The sequence below is a fragment of the Pipra filicauda genome, unplaced genomic scaffold (assembly GCF_003945595.2).
Source record: "Pipra filicauda isolate LSUMZ 115617 unplaced genomic scaffold, ASM394559v2 scaffold101_size5749837_pilon, whole genome shotgun sequence".
NCBI classification, from domain to species: Eukaryota; Metazoa; Chordata; class Aves; order Passeriformes; family Pipridae; genus Pipra; species Pipra filicauda.
The window spans coordinates 1571801-1590259 of NW_024103452.1; the positions used below are offsets into that span (position 1 = coordinate 1571801).

Genomic DNA, 18459 nt, shown 5'->3' on the forward strand with positions numbered 1-18459 from the left:
CCAAGCAGTTAAGAAAGTCATAAAAAGACGTCAGATATGAGTTCAATTTAGATCGAGTAGTTTGACCTTAAAGATCATTTAGTTCCAACTTCCCTGCCATAGGCAGGAACCTTCCAGTAGACCAGGTTGCTCAAAGGGGAAATCTTTCCTCTTGAAAATATATACCTCTGCTCTTTGGGGGGTTAGAAACTGGTGTTTTGACAAGTATCCCTGTGGACTCCATGTGTCACTGGTCAATAATGTCACTTTTATACAGTTCCACTTGTGCTGAAGGTACTTTCTGTGGGTGTTTCCACTCCCAAATCAGATTGGAATATTAAAGCAATAGGAACTGTGAACACAGGAAACATCCCCTGTCATTGTCCACAGTGGAGAAACACCAGAGAGTCAAAACAACAGCTCCACAGGCAGATAGAGGCTTCCACAGAAAAGAGCAAGGCCAGAAGGGACTTGGCACAGACCTCTCCTAACTTAATTCCCATTTTCTGTTAAAGCAGCTAGTGGCAGAAAGCCAACCCATCCTTCAGTATCTGTTCTTGTGTTATCTTTCCTTCTGGTGAAAGGGAAGCAGATGACTTTGACACTTCAATGTTGAGAAACTTCCACATCTTCCTCTGTGGAGTGCGAGTTTGGGTGGCCTCCATATGAGTCAGAGGACATGGCTTGCTTAACAACCCGTTCCTTAGGCATCTTGCAGCTCTTTGAGTATTATTCACAGAGAGCATTAAGAGAAACAGTGGCCTATTAAAGGCAGAGCCTTTGCCTTGCTGCCCATGTGGTACTTGCACCCACTCACACTGAGGAAGCAGAGCCCTCTGGTGAGCTTGCTCATTGCCCCCAAAACAGCACATACATGCTTTCTGAGCTCCAAGCAAGGCTTCAGCTGGTCACCTCAGAGTGGGAGAGTGACCCAAGGAGATGAGCTGTGCTTGGTCTTCCCCAAAACACGCCTGCGCCCCATCCTGCTCATGGTTGTAACTGCAGCACAGGCGCACACCTCACACCAGCTGTAATCTGTCTCATCTACAGCTGTAATATCCACCCTCAGTGCTGATTTTTTTCTTGGGTTTTACAAGTGTGAATCTATAGGCAACCCATGCTTCTGCTGCTGCAATGCTTCTCTGAAACAACAGCTTAGGGAATGATAAAATTTTCTCACACATAAGGTGGTTTTGGAAAAAGTGACAGATAACAACCCAATGCATTAAAAGGAAAAAAAAATTTACTTTTGGACATTCCTAACACTTGCCTTTCTAAAAATTATGATACAAAATGAAGATCAAACCGTAAAAGCTTTGTGTTTATGTTTTCTTCTCTCTTCCTAACAAAAAATACTGCGCTTTCTTTTTCTTCTCCCTCCAAAAAGACTGAGTTTTAACTCTTGATACTGTAAGGTTTCACTAAGTATCCCAGCTCTTATGGCTCTCTGAAAATGCTAGGTTTTAGCTTTAGTGAAGTAGAATGGCAAGTTCTACCTCATACTGCCAAATTATAATACATGAAGAAAGCCCAAACACGAGCATGTACTGCTTTAGTGCAGTTGTATTTGCAGAGTGAGTTGTGCAGCATTTTGCTTTGTGTAAAACTCACGAAAATGGATTGCCTGGCTTTGGGGGTTGCTGTCAGAAGCAGGCACTGTGTGAGCACCTCAATTCTGTGTGGCAGGCCTTTACAAGCCGGAAACTCCGGAGAAACATTTTTCTCTCAAGCTTTTTCAGTTGTGGGTTGATGATTGGTGACTCCCATAGGAAATGGGAGTTTGAGCTGTTTTCAGCTGAGGAGCTAACATACTCCAGACTTTTCACTTCTGGATAAATGGCACTAATATTTAGGCTCCTTCTGCTTTAGGGTTTTTAATTTTGTTTAATAAGAGGTCTATTTTCACTTGCTTTTGTAGTCCTGCTTCGTGCTAAGCCTGCTCATCCCACACATGGGAGTAAGGACCTAGGTCAAGGAATATCTGCTTTATGGATTCTGTCAGGATTCAAATAAAGTTGAAACACCATCAATACCAAAGGTGAGTAAGCACTAAGAGGCAGAAGAATTTTAATGAAAACACTGTAGATACCAGTCTTTGTTTCTGGACTATACAACCTGCTAGGAATCATAGAAAATATTAATTTCTCACATAAAATGAGGCAAGATGTATTTTACCTGTCACGCTACTGTCAGAACATATATCATTGTGAGATAAACTGCTTTTGCAAAATTAATCAGCTCTTTGGACTTTTTTTTTTAAGTACAAGGAAAAGGAATTTGGAAGGTTTCTGTACTACAACTGCATGGGTTAGAATAAAAGTGGTATAAGAATCCATTAATATTTACTTGGTTTCCCAAAATCTATTCATAATTTAAATACTTGAAAGCATTCAGTCCATTACACATTTTTCATTGCTTGATCCTGGCTGAGGGTCACAGTGTCTCCAAGATGAAAAATCCCCTTTCTGGAATCACTGCTTGCATTATTTCCCTTCCACTAATTCCAAAAAACTTTTTTTTTTTTATCTGTTCTTTGCAATCATATTATATAATTACTAAAATAATACATGCCAATTGCAGTGCTTAAAATAAAACTTATATGGCTTTAAAAGAAGAGTGAAAAGGAAGGGTGGCTACTGCGGCCCAATTTGCAGTATGTATCAGTTGGGTACACTCTTATTTATGTGTGTACATCATATATTTATAATCCATTCCTCTTGCTTGTTATCAGAATTTCAAAATGAAACTGTTATCAAAGCAGATCACTGCAATCCTTTTAAAAGTAATCCTGCTCAATTCTACCTGCTACATGGGGGAACATCAGCTTAACTTGTAATTAAAGAAGATTTCTCTGGGGAGACCTAAGATGTGGCCTGTCAGTTCCCAAGAAAATGGTAGCAACTATTGACCTCATTTTTCTTCTGCTCTAACAGTCAGATTTAAAATGACAGAATGACCTGGGATGGAGTCAGTGATGATATGACAAGAATATATGACTGTGAGGGAATAAACAAAAAGGAAATCAGTTAAAAATGAAAGAGTAGATAAAAATTCTGCCTCCTTCTAATAGCCTGAGCGAATAAATCCATTTCTCAGGCAAAGCAACAATCCTCGGGAACTGATTCCAGCTTGAATGACAGAAAGTTCCCTCTGGAGCAGAAAGGTCTTAAAGTTACAAGCAAAGAACCCCAATGAGTTTTTTTAGAGAGAGGTTAATTTTGTTATGGTTGTTTTCTTAATGGTCTGTTCAGCTCTTGTTGACTTTACAAGGCACTGGGAAGGCAGATCAGTGTCAGAATTAATTTTACATCAGCAATAGGAAAGCCTGCACAGCTTAACACACCTGCTTCCAAACAACTAGACTTGGGAAGGGATGCCTAGCCGAACTATGTGGTGAAGAAGCAGTATACAACTTCTCATTATATAAGAGCAAGAAAATAGCTGCACTCTGAGAAGCACAGGAAAATAATTCTACCAAAACAAAGGAGAATAGTTACACTTTTAAGGCTTCGGATTTACCAGATGATTTGGTTTTGGAACTGAATATTCCCTAGATATTTAGCTGGGTATAGAGCGTTTGCCCAAAATATGCCACTTATGCAACTACACAGTTTTTGCAGCAAAGAACTCACATCCTACATTTAGATACATACAATAAATATACTAGATGGGCACAAGAAGCAAATGTAATGGTGGGGGAGAATTACAGCAGCAAGCTTACAAGGCAGCTCAGTTTTCTCAGTATTCCATATCCTGATAATTTTGTTTTTCTCATTACTTGCAGATAGATATTGTCACTGCTGAGACGCCAATTTCATAAGTCAGTATAATGCATGCAGGGATTTATTTTGTATTTGGTATACACATTTGCCTGTTTTTCTCGAGAAAGAAACAGAGAAAAACTGACAACATATCCTTTCTAGTACTGTGAAAATCTCTTAATTTTCTACTGTAACAAACTTAAATATCTAAGATGAATAGGAGATCCTAAGACTCTGCACATGATCTCATGGCTTGTTGGACAAAGAACCTTAAAAAAAACCCAAAACCAGAACAAAACAAAACTTCCCCAAAAAAAACCCAAAAGCAAGAGCTGTGGTTTTCCCACAAGTCTGGCAGTGCAGGAAGACAAAGGGCACTCTGTGCAGAAGAAGTAGGTTTCTTGGTCACAGTCCCAAATGTCTGCAATGTAACACTGTGTCCCCACGGCGCGGATTAATGTGCGAGGGACTGCCTGCCCCTCCTGATACAGGCAGGGAGGATCAAAAAGGATTTTGTAAAATGTGCTCTCTGACTGGGGCTCTCCCTGACTGAATGGTTGTTTTGCCTGAGTTTGTTAAACAGTTCATACGAGTGCTGGAGGGTGTTCGCCTGCTGGTGGGGGAGACAAGGCAGGTGTGTCAGAAAACCTGCATGGGTAGCATTTCTGGTTTGTCCAGGCAGACTTAAAACTAGGGCTGTGTGGTTTGCTCTTTAAAAGACAAGAAATTAAATTAAAATAAAGTATTAAAATGTAAGCATATAAAAATTAAATAAAGCCTTAGGGTTTTTTTTAATATCTTGCATTCTTTAACAGACAGTTGTCAGCAGCCCTTCAGAAAACTCTAAGTCAGAAACTCAACTTGTAAAATATTAACTAAATAATTGCTTAATTCAGACTTTTTCCTGCAGTGCTAATTCCCTTTATAGACACACTTTTGCTAAGGACAAGAGTGGCAGAAGATTGAATACAGCCTGTAAACCATGTATTGAAAAAGGAAAACTGTGAGTGCTGTCAGAAAAATTGACTGCTTTATACATACATGTAATTAACACCTGTTTCAAACCCATATCAAAGTCACCTAGTCAGCACATATGAGGTAGAATGCACTTCTAATATAGATAATGCTACAGGTACTATATGTAAGAAAATGAAGACATGCAGCACATATTTTTGCATCACTTAACTCCGTACTGTACATATAGTCAATATGTTATGAATTTCTGAAGTTCACTACTATCAATTTTATACTCCTGAAGTATTTTAAAATTGTAATAGCAACAGAATGTGTACAGAAGCTTGTTTTAAATATAAAAACTTCTAGGAGTAATAGAAAAATTATAACATAGGATACCTTATTTTTTCAGAAAAAATAATAGTCCTGAAAATACATTCATCCTCATGAGCAAAACCACCTCCAGTTGATGCAGTTATTTAACTGCCCTCAACTCCTTATAAACAAAGAAAAACTAAATCAAAACTAAAGATCTGTTGCATTTTAGGCACCACGAGAGCCACTGTACTGGCTGGAGAGTTGGATTCTGCACTGGCTTCTCATCTGTGCTTCCTCTGGACTGGGAATGTCTCTGCAGAGCTATTGGCAGTGCTGGTACAGACAAAGTGACTCTGGTTAATTGAAACTATCCAAGCAGGAGCTCTTAAAATACGTGATGCCAAGTTCACTTGAGGAGTCATGCAGGACAATGACCTGCAGCAAAGGAATGGTGCTGTGTGACTGGGAGCTGGCACAGCTGAAACAGGAGCAGACAGGTGTTCATATCCTTGGCTGGCTTTTGTAGTGACTTCTTTAGTATAGATTCCCCAATCAAACTCCCTCTGTCCTTCATTTTTACTGAGCTAATCCACCAAGTTCTTTTTTCCATAAATTCACACGCTCTAGAAGTTACAGTCATACTTTCAAGCTTTTCACTGTAACAGTAAAACTAGAATTATATTTAAAAAGAATACCTGTAAATTAAGGTTTTTTACTGACTTCTGTAAATTCAGAAATCCCAGAAAGGAACAAGTGGGATTAAAACCCACAAAAGCATGTCTATATTAATGCCTACGTGTTCACTTTTTCTCCCAAATACTCCACTGACTGTCTTATTTAATCCTTATGTAAAACTACTGAGATGAATTCTGCCCAGCTGTATTTCCATAGTGAAAAATTGCATCTATGAACATTTAGTCAAACTAGGCTAAGTACCTACCCTGATACATACTCTGTGTAACCTGCTCAAGTTGTTGAACTATACAAGGTATAAACTAGTACGTATTCCCATTCTCTTGCCACATGGGAATGGACCTGGAAGAAGCAGGAGATTTACAAGGGGGCATGTTCATAGCATAATTATAGCCTGACATGTATGGGTATATATTGTGCTGGCTGCTGGAGAGATCAACGGAGCTCCCTATGGATGTAACAGTCCCCTTATCCAGACTCACTGGACACACTGCTGGGAGTGGAGCCCTTGTCTTTTAACTTCTCTTCAAAACACGGAATGAAGGAATCTGGCAAGGTAGCACAATGCTGCAGGTTATGTGCAGGTATGTGTAAGTGTGTGTGTGGTTTCTTGCTGTTGCTCTCCACGCAGAGACTGGTAAGATAGGTCATGTTGTAGCCTGCTTTAGCCACATCCTTAAAATTAACAGCACTCAGCTTGCAGATTTGTTCTTGTTCTCATAGTTTGGATGAAGGAAATCCAGCTGTGTTCTTTTGCCCACTAGAGAAACGGTTTTTCTTGGTTAGCAGTCGTTTGCTGCACCATTTCTTGTAGTTGCTACCCAAATGGATAGGCCCTGTCCTGAGCTATTTATAAGGATGTAAGTGGAAAAAAGGGGAAGGAAAAGAATGGAAGAGGGGGAGGTGTTTGTAGCATGCTGCTGAGGATTAGAGAGTTCACATCCCAGCTTCTAAGGTTTCAGCCTTAATCTTCCAACACATGCAAAGCCTTTCAATTTCACTTCGAGGTCATTAGCCACGTACAAAACAGTCTAACTGCTGTGTGACAAATGCGGGTACAAAACTCAGTACAGGAAGCTTTTCAATTAGGTTGTTAGGAGTATAAATCAGTCTGGGAAAGAAACACGGAGTTTTAGGTAAAAATATCTGCTTCTAAAATCTGTACATTAAATTTTAAATCAAACAGATTTCAAGCTTATGAGTTGTAATAGACGTTTATCTTCTAATTTATCATTTCATGCTAGATATCATTTACCAGTAACTGCTGATTGAAAGAAGAAAAGTAAACCCAGAAAAATTCTAAAGGATAAGCGTGTCGCAATATCCATATTATGTAAAGAAAATGTGACTAGAAGACATCCAGTGCTTCAGTGGCTATTGCTGGTCTTGCGATATATTTTCTGTCTTTGTGATTGTACAAAATTGATTGATTGATTCAGAATATTCTGAATTGGAAGGGACCCACAAGGATCATTAATGTCCAATATTAGAAGGCTTCCTTGGTGGAAGCTTTTCACACAGATAGCTTTCTTCATTATTCAGGAAGATCATCTGATAGGATCAGCCTAAGCTGACCTGTAAAATCAAGTGCCATCGAAGTTGGGAATTTCCATGTGACATAACATCTACATGAGAGTGCTGCACTGCAGTGACTGCCACACCCACCTGGAGTGACTGAATTATTAATTGATTCTTCGAAGAAACAACCTAATATAGAGATAGAGATCATGTGGAAAAAATTTGGTTCCCTTCACAGTTAAGTATCAATGAGGTTCAGTGCTGTTCTGTAGTGGACAGATAGCTGGCAGGGGGGAAAACAGAGTTGCTGGCAAGGTCAGCTTGAACTATCTGGGACCTGATATACATCACAGGCACTGATCAAATACCACTTTCCAGAAAATGAATATCCTCACGAGCTCAGGTTTCCAAGAAGGATAAGCATCACTTCTTACTTTGCATCAGATGTGTGCTCTTGGGAATAACTATCTGAAGAGATGACAATTTCTTACAAGCAAATATAATAAATACATTTGTTTTTCAGGAGAAGTTAGAAGCAGCATTGATGGCACCTGCAGCTGATTTAAGTTTCAGTACCTCAAAGATAACCCTAAAGACAGATAAGCTTCTATCCTCAAAAAGAAAACCCCCAAAAAACTAAGGGAAGAAAAACTAATTACTAGACAGATAATAATTTTTTGCCAGCAAAATGTACTATCTGAAAGAGTGGCAAAGCTAATGATGGGAAATCCAGTTATTAAATATCATAGAGTACTAAGATGTTACAGGCAAAAAAGTAGCAACAAGAAGCTTTCCCCTACAAAACAGACTATAGCAAGAAATAGCTATGGGAGTTAAGTAAGCACGTAAAATAAAAAAATTGCAAGTATCACTGCTTTTAAAGAAAATCCATCTGGTTCAAATTATTTCTTTCGGGAAGATTTTAAGAAAGAAACCAGGAGGTGATGTCTGAAGATGTCCTCTGGTACTTTTCCCAGCTAGGTATAAGCACTGTCTTATTTGAGGGCTCTGACTGAATTGAAAGCTCCCTTCACTCTGACTATGCACATTTCTCCTTCATAATTTAAACTCAGTTACCTACAGTATTAACCTGAAGATCTGATCAACTGTATATTGATCAAAATATATCCCAAACTGGCTTATGGAGTCAAGTGCAAGACCATTTCAGGTAACAAATTCTCAAACCACATCTAATTCTGGATGAATGAAGTGTCATAGGTATTTAATGATCTCACTTTGCTTTATACTTCGTTATTTAGCTCAGTATTGTTAATTTACATTACATCTTTATTCGAATAATATTGTATCCTCTTCACTTAAGTAACCACTTTATTGCATTCAACAAAAACTGCTGAGAATCGCATTTACACCAGTCTCTTATCAATGCCATTCATGTTTGGAGGTGGAACAGTGAAAGGACGCCTTTGTAAAAAAAGCAAGAGCACAGGAACCCCCACATTTGCTGAAGACTAGGGGACTAGTCTGGGTTTCTTGTTTCCAGCTGGTCAGGATGTTGCTTATCCTACCGAGTGGTCGGGAGTTGTTAGGTTTATTGAGTGCTTGCAGTACACATGTCGTATTTCAGCAAGACCTGAGGTTTAACGAGCCAGAATATTGAAATACTCACACTCCTTTAAACTCAAAAACACACATCTAGAGGCAAAATGGGATAGTGCTGCATTGCTTCCTTTCTACACCTCTCCTCATGACATTACTCTCTGTCTTGGCTTTGAACTTTGCACCTTTCCATCAAAACAGTTTCTGATCTGAATTCTGACATCTCCCAAAGGTGTCTGGCAAACAGAAGAAAATGACTTCCTGACTGATGGAAAAGAAATTATTTTGTGGAAAAAAAAAATACATTACATGTAGTCCTGAGGGGACATTTTAGTGATACCTGATTAGAAATAAAATTATTCTACAAATTTAGTAAATGTAAAAGAGGAAAAAAAAGTGGTGCTTTTTCCTCCAAGGTAGGTTATGAGGGATATTTTTTACTTTTTCTTTAGGTTATTGTAAGCAAAATAACTCCCATCTAGCCTTTTATCTTTCAAGGGGTTTTGCAGATACTATTAAAATGCAGGTTTATAAAGACTCCAGTAGTAAGGAAGAAATAACTGTATTAAACCCAAAAGGTTTTCAATATCAGTTTTCACTGAAATGGAGAGCTATTTGTATTTTGCAGAGCAATAAAGCCAAATGCTACTTTTTCTATTGTGTTGCAAAAATTGCCAGTTTTAAAGCCAAGTTTCAAATGTGTTTCAGTACCAGGAAATCACAAGCTCTATCTCAGCTTTCAAAGAGGAGCATGAACATCCTGTGATGCTTGTGATATATATCAGAAAAAAAAAATCTTAGAGGAATACATAACTAAACTTCTGCTAGAAGGTAGAACCTTGGAAACTGAAAAGAATTCCGTAAAACTAGAGATGTGATGTACTTTATTTGTCTTGTTCTGGGGAAGGACTGATTCAATGATACTTTCTCATGGTTCTTAATCATCAAGTTTCCAAATAAAGCAAATAGCTCCAGTATTTGAACAAGAAAAATTCCCAAGGGTGCTTTTGAGGGTGAATCCACATTCTTCTAACACATTTTTCAGTAGAAGGACCTGATTTTTGGGAGAAGATTTCTTAGGTAACTTACAGAAAGTAAGATGTCTACTCGTTGGAGAGTGATGATAACTGCTGGTTGGAAGACATCTTTCATTTCTGCTTTCAGTAGCAGTAGGAATTGGGAAGAAGAAAGGAACCTATAAACACTTTACTAATATGAACTGGTTTCTAATACACTTGTTTTCTATGTCTTTGATTTTTCTTTTTTTTCCATAAACTTGAAAAGATGGAGTTTTTGTCTGGCTTCATGCACAGCCTTCTGTCAGTATTAAAAGATACATCTTGAAGAGAAGTCTAGTCGAGGTAAGAAGGTACTTCTAGGTAAGAAGTAAGAATTTTGAGATTTAAAACCGCAGTACAGTCTCTGGTGTAACAGCAAAGTAACACTGAAATGCTACTCCAGGAAGGCATGTAGTAATAACAAGCATTGCATGGGATATTTGTCGTATCAGATAAGCATTTGAATTTTGAGTAGCCTGTCACGATGCAAATTGTTTAAACTACTTAGTACATAAAGAGATCTGAATAATAGATTGACAAGCATATAAAGGTAAAAATAGACTTCATGTTTTTTTCCCCTTGCAATTGCATGGACTTTTGACAGACATCGAAAAAAATAAACTGTGTACATAATGAAATATGGTTCTGACATAAATACCAACTTTTAGCAGATGCAGAACTTGTATAACCTCACAACTAACCTTTTAAACTGCAATAGAAGTAACTTGCCTGGCTGCAGCCAGCAGTTGGAGAGAAAGCGGGTGTGGATAGTAGTATTCAGAACCACCTTACCAAAAGATGTGCCAATTCCCTGTCATGGAAATCACTCTCGAAAACTTTGCCAACCATTTATTCCCTGCCAGTTTGAGGGCACTTTGCATTTTGGAACAGTTTTACCCATGCTCACAGTAAAATGAAAGAAGCAAAGTATTTTTTTACTTCTAGCTGGCTGCAAAAATGCAAGCGTAATATAGGGAAATAAAGAAACAGAATCTGATGCCTGTTTTCCAAAGTGTCACTTGAGAACACAAAAAAAACAATTAAAGAGGAAAATGTCTTCTTGTTCTGTTAACTGGTCCCTAACTTTATTTTTCTTTCTTCCATTTCTCCATTAAATCCTCGAGGGCAAACCCCTGTATTTCAAATGCTAATTCATGCTTTGGACTCCAGTCTTATTTAAAGAAGATTGTGCAAGGAGAGGAAAGGAAATGACAGTTGATTTTCAAGTTTAATAAGGAAGAAAAAAGACAGTATGGAAGTTCTCTTTTGTCTCCTCCTCCAAAACAGTTCTAAATTTACCTCTTTTAGAACCTTAAATCAGGCTAATGATCTCCAAGGACACCTCTTCTTAAAAGTGTATGGAATCCAAACAACAGAGCACCGTCTGCTGGCACAGGATAAGAGGGTGCACAAGCTAATTAGCTCCCTTTCTCTGTTAGCCCCAACAGTAGGTATCCTAGAGTTTAATCCACACATAACTGGAATTTTAAAGCCCAAGACCCTTAAGCCCATTAGTCCGTGGAAACACTCAAACTGACACTTTTCTCAAAATAAAAATGCTAATGACTGTCCTGCATGGTAAGGCCCTAAAGATACAAAATGTCTGTAAACTGCATCAGTTATTGTCAAATAGGGGAAATAACAACAGCTGTTATTTGTATTATGATGTTTGTAAGTCACTCCCCCTGTTAGGTTGCTGTATCACATTGTCTTCGCTAGCTGCAAAGTGTCATGAATGGTAACTACTGACTAGCATACTGTAGGAGGCCTTTAAGAATAGGGGAAGAAGTGTTTTGTTGTGGTTCCTTATGCTTAGATTTAGGATATTTGTTTAAAACTTGGTCAGCCTACTTCCAGTTCTTGCTGTGTCTGGTTTTCAAATGATGACACAGAATGTGAAGTATTTCTTGCTTCGTTTTCATATCTTTCCTTCTTAAGGGGGAAAAAATCAAATGTCTCCAAACAATGATGAAAACAATCTTAATTTTTTCATTCTCTAATTACACCTCTTTATATACGAATTTCTACCAGAGAGGGTTTGATTTCCTTCCACATGGGATAGCTGACCTTTACCATTTTATCATGTTCAGTTTTGACAGAGGAAGAGGAAATTCAATGCACCTTAAAAGTCATAAGCTAGATGAACGTAAATATAAATATAAAATGATAAAAATATCACTCAGTCGTTGTTAGATTGACATCAAGTCAGAATAGTGTCAGTATTAATGCTAATATAATGTTAATTGCCATGTTCTTGAAGATGTAAGAATTCTATTTTCCCTCCTAGATCTGAACACAACTAGTCCTCAATAATTAAAGTGTCTTTTGCTGTTATTTAGGTAGATAAGTCGTCCTAAAGGAGTCATTAATATTCACTTCATTTCATATCGCACTTTACTTGTTAGCTGTGCAGCAGTCCCATGGGTAAAGATGCAGCCACTTAGATATTTTGGCCCATGTATTTAGCATATGATAAAAGCAAGCCACAAAGGGTATATGTAGATAATGGATTTACAAGCTGCACTGTTGCCAGGCACTTACAAATTGGCTGATAAATTTGATGTACTTAAAGTCTGAAGTGTGGCATTTAAAATGTGGCAAAGCTACAGGTCTCAGAGTGTTTCTTCTCGTTACAGCTGGGCAATCCTTCTTGTGCCCTTCCATCATTGCCTCAAAAGGCAGGCTCATCCCAGCAGCTTCCTGGCTCTGAACAACCAGTGGTATACTTAGTTTCATCCTCCTAATTACCCTCCCTTCTCCATTACCTTCTGTAATTACAAGCCAGGCTGCACTTGTGCACTTACTTTATCATTGAATACAGACTTCAGACTCAGTTTGTATGAGGCTTATCAACGCCTCAGTTCCTAAATCAGTTTTACAGGCAGTGATTAACAAAACTCTCATATAACGTGTCATGAAAGCATCAGGAAAAATTCTCACCTGAAGTTACTCTATTTATTTATACTTGAAGTTGGCTTAGATCAGGGAATATACCAACCCTTTATTTTCGCCTTACTTTGGAATTTACTAATACCTAGAGAAAATACTACTGAAGGTTTTTTTCCCCAGCTTTTGATTGAGACAGAGGTTTAATTTTAAAGTATTTGCATATGATTAATTTTTTCTTCAATAAAATCAAGAGATGCTATAAAACTAAAGGAATGTAAAACCAAATGCCTGATAAATAATAGGAGTGTGGGGTTTTTCACAAGTCAGACTGCTTGTAATGAAGATACAATGATCAGTCTTAAAGAATCATAGGATTCTTTAGAGATAAAAGGGAACAACACCAAAGGCAGCATGCAGGTTTTGGTAAGCAGATATCTATAACTAACTATGCAAATGAAACACTGGACTTCAGTTCCTGGAAGCTTATTTTTCTAATCAATTCCACCATGTGCAAAAGGCTTCAGTGCCTCTTCTTGAGTTTCTGTAAAAGTACTTACGTCTACTTTTTCTGTTCTATATGCAGTTTCTCAGCATGTTTTCTCATAGCTTATTAACTCTGCATCAGCTGACAAAACCCTGGCTTCCTGCTGTGGGTCTGAATGGTAGGGTTGCTGAACTCTGCTCCCTCTTCATTCTGATGGGGTCAGAGGGATCTTGTGGGTGCTGTAGCACTGGCTCTCCTGTCAGTCAGGGATTTGTGCTGGATTGATCTCTGCCTCCAAAAAAATGTTCTCTTCCAGTTTGCATGTCATTGTTCAGGGGCTAGAATATGCTTTTTGCAATACTCTTTTTCATGCAGTGTTCAGAGCAATTAACTAATAGACAATGAGAGAGGCATTTATTTTGGCTACTGTCAATAAAGAAGAGATATTTGTTTCTCTCTAGGGCCCTTTCTGTATGTTCTGCAATCAGTATATGCCCATATCAAGCTTCATATCCTGATATGGTGGCCATGAAGCTTATGACTGCTTAAAAAGAGTTAGATGTCTTTCTGTGTTGATTTGGAAGTCACAATACCTCAAAGGGTATGAAAATCTCTCAAGGAAATGAAAAAAATATTCTAGCTGCTGTCTATATAACCCCTCTACAGCTGGATTCCTGTAGAGGTACAGACACTGAAACCTATCGAACACAGCTTTGCACTGTTCTCATGTTTATGCTTACCTTAGTGTTACCTAGCCTCTTTGTAAGTGTTAGTGGCCATGCACTGTGCAAGGTTATACACTCTCTTGCTCCATAAAAGTGGGTTTTGACCCCATGGAAAATACACTGACAAATCAAAATGTGTAATCGGTTTAAAGTTCAAGGGTGCAGCCAAATCCCGAGCCAGTGTAATTTGACCTAGATTCACTGGAGCAAGTAGAGATGCAGTGAACTACATAGACAGAAGGACCAACCCACTGTGGTTGCCCTCGTACAGTGAGGATGCTGAGGAGATACTTAATGCCTGATGATGGCAGTGGTTTGCTGCTTCAGCAAAATGAAGTTTCAAAAAAAAAAAAAAGTTTCCTTAGGCTACTTCCTGCAAATAATAGTGATTGAACACCCGGGATGCTGAGGAAACTCTCAGCTGAGTTTAAGGGACACTGGCAACACAGACCTGCTTATTTCTATGCCACTAGAGAAGGGAGTGCTTAATCAATGTTACCACTACATGGGCCAAAAGTCTGTTTGTCATTCATTTGCTACTGATACCTTTGCTAGTATCCTCCCATGTCCCTGTGACCCCTTGCCCCCAAGCTCCAGGTCCATCTAGAAATCGATGTGCTGTGACTTTTAACCCTGCACTAGCATCATTGCAACACTTTTCATCAATAGGTCAGGTTTTTGTTTCAGGAGCTATTATTCCAAGGACACTCTTTCAAACTTCTAGAGCCAAAGCAACCTTCAGCCTTTATACCACTTCAAGGATTTTTCCAAATTGGCAATTCTTCTTCCAGAATGCCTTTATATATGGGAAATCTCAGCAACTCTTGAACTCCAAGGTTGCTGGACATACAGAAGAGCAAAATTTGCTAATAGAAGCCCATGTGTAGCTCTGAATGGCAATTTCTGGATATTGCTTCCAGTCATCTCAGGAAAAATGCCAAGGTTAATTGAACAGCTCTAAGAACCAGGAAGAACAGGTTAAGGGTAGGTCTCAGCTATCATTTCCATTAGTACGAAAGTGACAGTGCCTATGTTACCAACTAATGTTTCCTTGATTGGTACTACTATAACTGACTTCATCTCAGTCCTGGAAGGAGTCAAAATGAAATATTTTAACTAGTTCAGGGTATTTTAACTTTCTAGTTGAATCAGTACTCCTGAGCACCTGGATATTAGCTGTACCAATTCCTGATAAATAATGCACATTATCTTCTGCAACTCCGGGTATCTTTGTAACCTTCTTCTTCTGTCATAAGGAAGACATTACCAATGGCTGATACTAACTTAGGCTTTGTGCAGCTATGGTAATTTAGTCATGGATTTTGTGTTTATGTTCCAGCCTACTTGATAAGAAAAAGTAATTCATAGTAATTCCCACGTAGTGGGAAGTTATGGTGGGGGGCTTAGGCAGCATAAACTACTGTGCCATTTCAGGTCTTTTTCAATAGGGTCTTCTCATATCCATTGTCCCAAGGCTGAGTTGATAGTAAATAGAATACATAGGAGGAACAGATTCACACTGACAGGAGGTGGATACACGAATGTTAGGAAGAGGACTGAAGTTAATTCATGGAATGACTATTTGAATATTTACGTCTGGATTGTTGGGGGGGTATGGGAGGGTCCAAACTGATTTTTATTCAAGGAAGGCAGAATTTAATATATATGATGCGAAGACTTTTTTTGGGGAAAAAGTATTTTTGTTGTTAAAACATATAAAAGAAAAACTAGGCTCTGTTGTCAATCATGTCTCAAGCTTCTGATACAATAAGCTTGGCCAAATTATTCTTCTCCACGTGCCTCAGAATTTAAGGCTACAAAATACCTGTATGATACTGTCCTACTATATAAGGTTAGCATTACACTCAACGCATTGCTGTTTAAAAACAGGATGAGCCCCTTTGGGCAAGTTACTATGACTGCAAAGACACAATGTGCTATGGGGAAATGGTCCTGCTCGCTAAATAGGTGACTACGTTGTTCCACTTTAACTCTTTTAAATGCTGAAGTGGAATCTAAAACTCCATTGTTCATTCATTACATGGAAAAAAAAAAAAAAGTGGTCCACTACAGACTGCATGACTGATGCAAGAGCTTCTATTAAGATAACACATTAACGGGAATAATCGGTTTACGTAACATGCTCAAACATACCTCAGGGTAGAGGAAAATGCACCTGCTAGAAACGGGGCAGGGCGAAGGGGGGGCCCGGGTGGATGGATGCTCAGGGGCTGCGCACCTCTTGCTCCCTCCCATTCCTCCCTCCACACACGACCACGTTCCTCCACGTGCCTGTCCCCGCACGCCGCCCGGTTGCCGGCGCTGTGCGAGTGCCCACGGGGCTCCCTCTCCCATCCTTCTTCCCTCCCTCCCTAACATCCCTCTGTCCTTCCTCCCTTCCCTATAGAGTCCCTTCACCGCCGCTCCACCCGACCCGAGTGGGGGTGGGGGGCATTTAAGGGCATCCCCCCTTATCCCCCCGAAAAATCACGCCGCAAATGCGGCGTGGGGATAGCAGCGAGGGAGGAGGGAGGGAGGGATGTCAGCGGGGCTGCGGTGGTTCTCTGCCGGCCGCGGCGGAGCGGGGGGCAGGGAGGCACGGCGAGCAGAGGCGGCTCGTTCGCAGCCAGCCCCGGCACGATGTGTGTGTGTGGGGGGGGAGGCGGCGCAGGGTGCGATCACCCCCGGGGGCAGCGGAGGGCAGGGTCCCTGGGCGGGGGACACTCACCATGGCGGCGGAGCGGCGGCGAGGCGCTGTCCAGGGTATCGCCGGGCTCGGAGAGCTCTGCAGGCGCGGCCCCCGAGCCCCCGCTATAAGGCACCGCCTCCTCCCCGGCTCTGCCGAGCCCGCCCCCGCCGGTTGCCGGCGGACACGAGGTTGGGAGGGACGGGAGAGCAAAGAGGATGGATGGGGAGGTGGTGGGAAGCAACCGCTGGGAGGGGGAATGCAGTAGTTGAGGAGGGGAAGAGGCTGAGTGATGCTGTTCCACCAGCGACCCAGATGTCACAGTGGATAGTGAACGTTTGTCTTTGTTGGAATCTTCGCTGTTGGGAAGATTCAATTCATTGACCAGCTACTTTGGGAGCGGAGAGGGCCACTGGCTGGCTGCTGTGGTCCTGACACAAACCTGTTTCATTCAAAGAGGGTTTGGTCGGTGGCCCAGCACTCATATTTGCATCTGAACTTCTCTGACCTCAAGCCCTGAATCCTGCACACACTGTGACAAAGTGAGATACACCACCTAAGGGTTAGGTGGTTGGACTCGATGATCTCAGAGGTCTTTCCCAATCTAGATGAATCTATGATTCTCCCTGTGGCATCTCCCTGGAGATCTGATCTGTCTATTAGGGAGGAATTGATAAGCAAATGTTTATTTATGTTGGCTAGGGAGGAGGCAAAAATCACACAGAACAGGAGCTACCAACCCTGTCACAACTCTGCCACTGATAACATAACAGAAAAAGTGTCAGGGAAGGAAAAGGCTTTGTGTGTGGTAGAACAAGCACAAAATTTCAGACCTTCAAAACTGATTTTTGTTCTAGGTGCTAACCAAGTCTTATAGTTCCAATAAAAGATTTATTTAAACTTTCAAAGCTTACTGAAAATGTACTACTTCTTTACCCCTGCTTTTAATGAAGAGGTCTTTGGCATATGAAATAAAAATATTATTTTTATTTTATTTTCTAAACGAAAACTTGTCAAAAAATGACATATTCATGCATGCACTTTCATTGTTGTCCCCTCAATTCTGTGCATAGTTTTGTTGACCAGAGCTCAGAGAACAGTCTTTCCCAGTTTCAGAGGCACGAGCAGTGAAAATAAAGGGACCATGTGTGGGGCAGGAAAGGTATCATCTTCACAAACTAAAGTGTACTTCATCTACAGACGTGCTATATTTGTCCAAAATGTAGCACTGATGTTCTGAACCTTGAAACTTCCTTCCTGGTAGTCTCTTTGTCCATGTACAACTTCACCCCTTGCTTTCTCTTGGACACAGAGATCCACCGAAGGCAGTGAGAAGGGCTATCTTCCCAGGGCTGCCTGCGTGCCCAGAAATGATACTGCCAGGAGACTCACGTGAAAACATGTCCTCACGGAATTTCTAACCCACTTTTACTTGTTTGCTCAAGCTTCCAAATTCCAGTGCATCCATCTACTCTGAACTACCGCAATTCTGAGGTTGACCAGCCATCCTTTACCCTATTTCATCTTTTTGACAGGTTATTCATTTAGTTCTTTGTGTGTTACTACAAACCATCCTGAAATACTGAGCAAAAATACTTTTTGATATTCATTCTGTCCCCAGGGAAATTGTTCCCTAGGCGGAAAATCATCCTCTTTGTCCAAGAAACTTCTCTTTATGCACTGTAGAGCAAGGAGCAGTTTGGATGCTGACCGACAGAGAAACATGGTAGTGATTTGGTGCATTGGAATGCTTCAGCCTCACAGTTTTTATTCCACTTTCTTTATAGTCCAAACAGGCTGGAGTACATGTGTCAAGCCAATAGCAGACCTAGTAATA

At 40.1% G+C, this 18459-nt stretch overlaps 1 protein-coding gene across 1 annotated transcript in view; it reads right to left on the reverse strand.

Annotated features, from left to right (window-relative positions):
- The window catches only part of ELOVL2 (ELOVL fatty acid elongase 2), a 48281-nt gene extending 31430 nt beyond the window's left edge, over positions 1-16851 (reverse strand). Inside the window, exon 1 of the mRNA XM_027745074.2 lies at positions 16665-16851. Within this exon, the coding sequence (XP_027600875.1) occupies positions 16665-16667 (3 nt within the window). The 5' untranslated portion in view covers positions 16668-16851. The remainder of the gene's footprint in view (positions 1-16664) is intronic.
- Positions 16852-18459: the final 1608 nt, after the last annotated feature.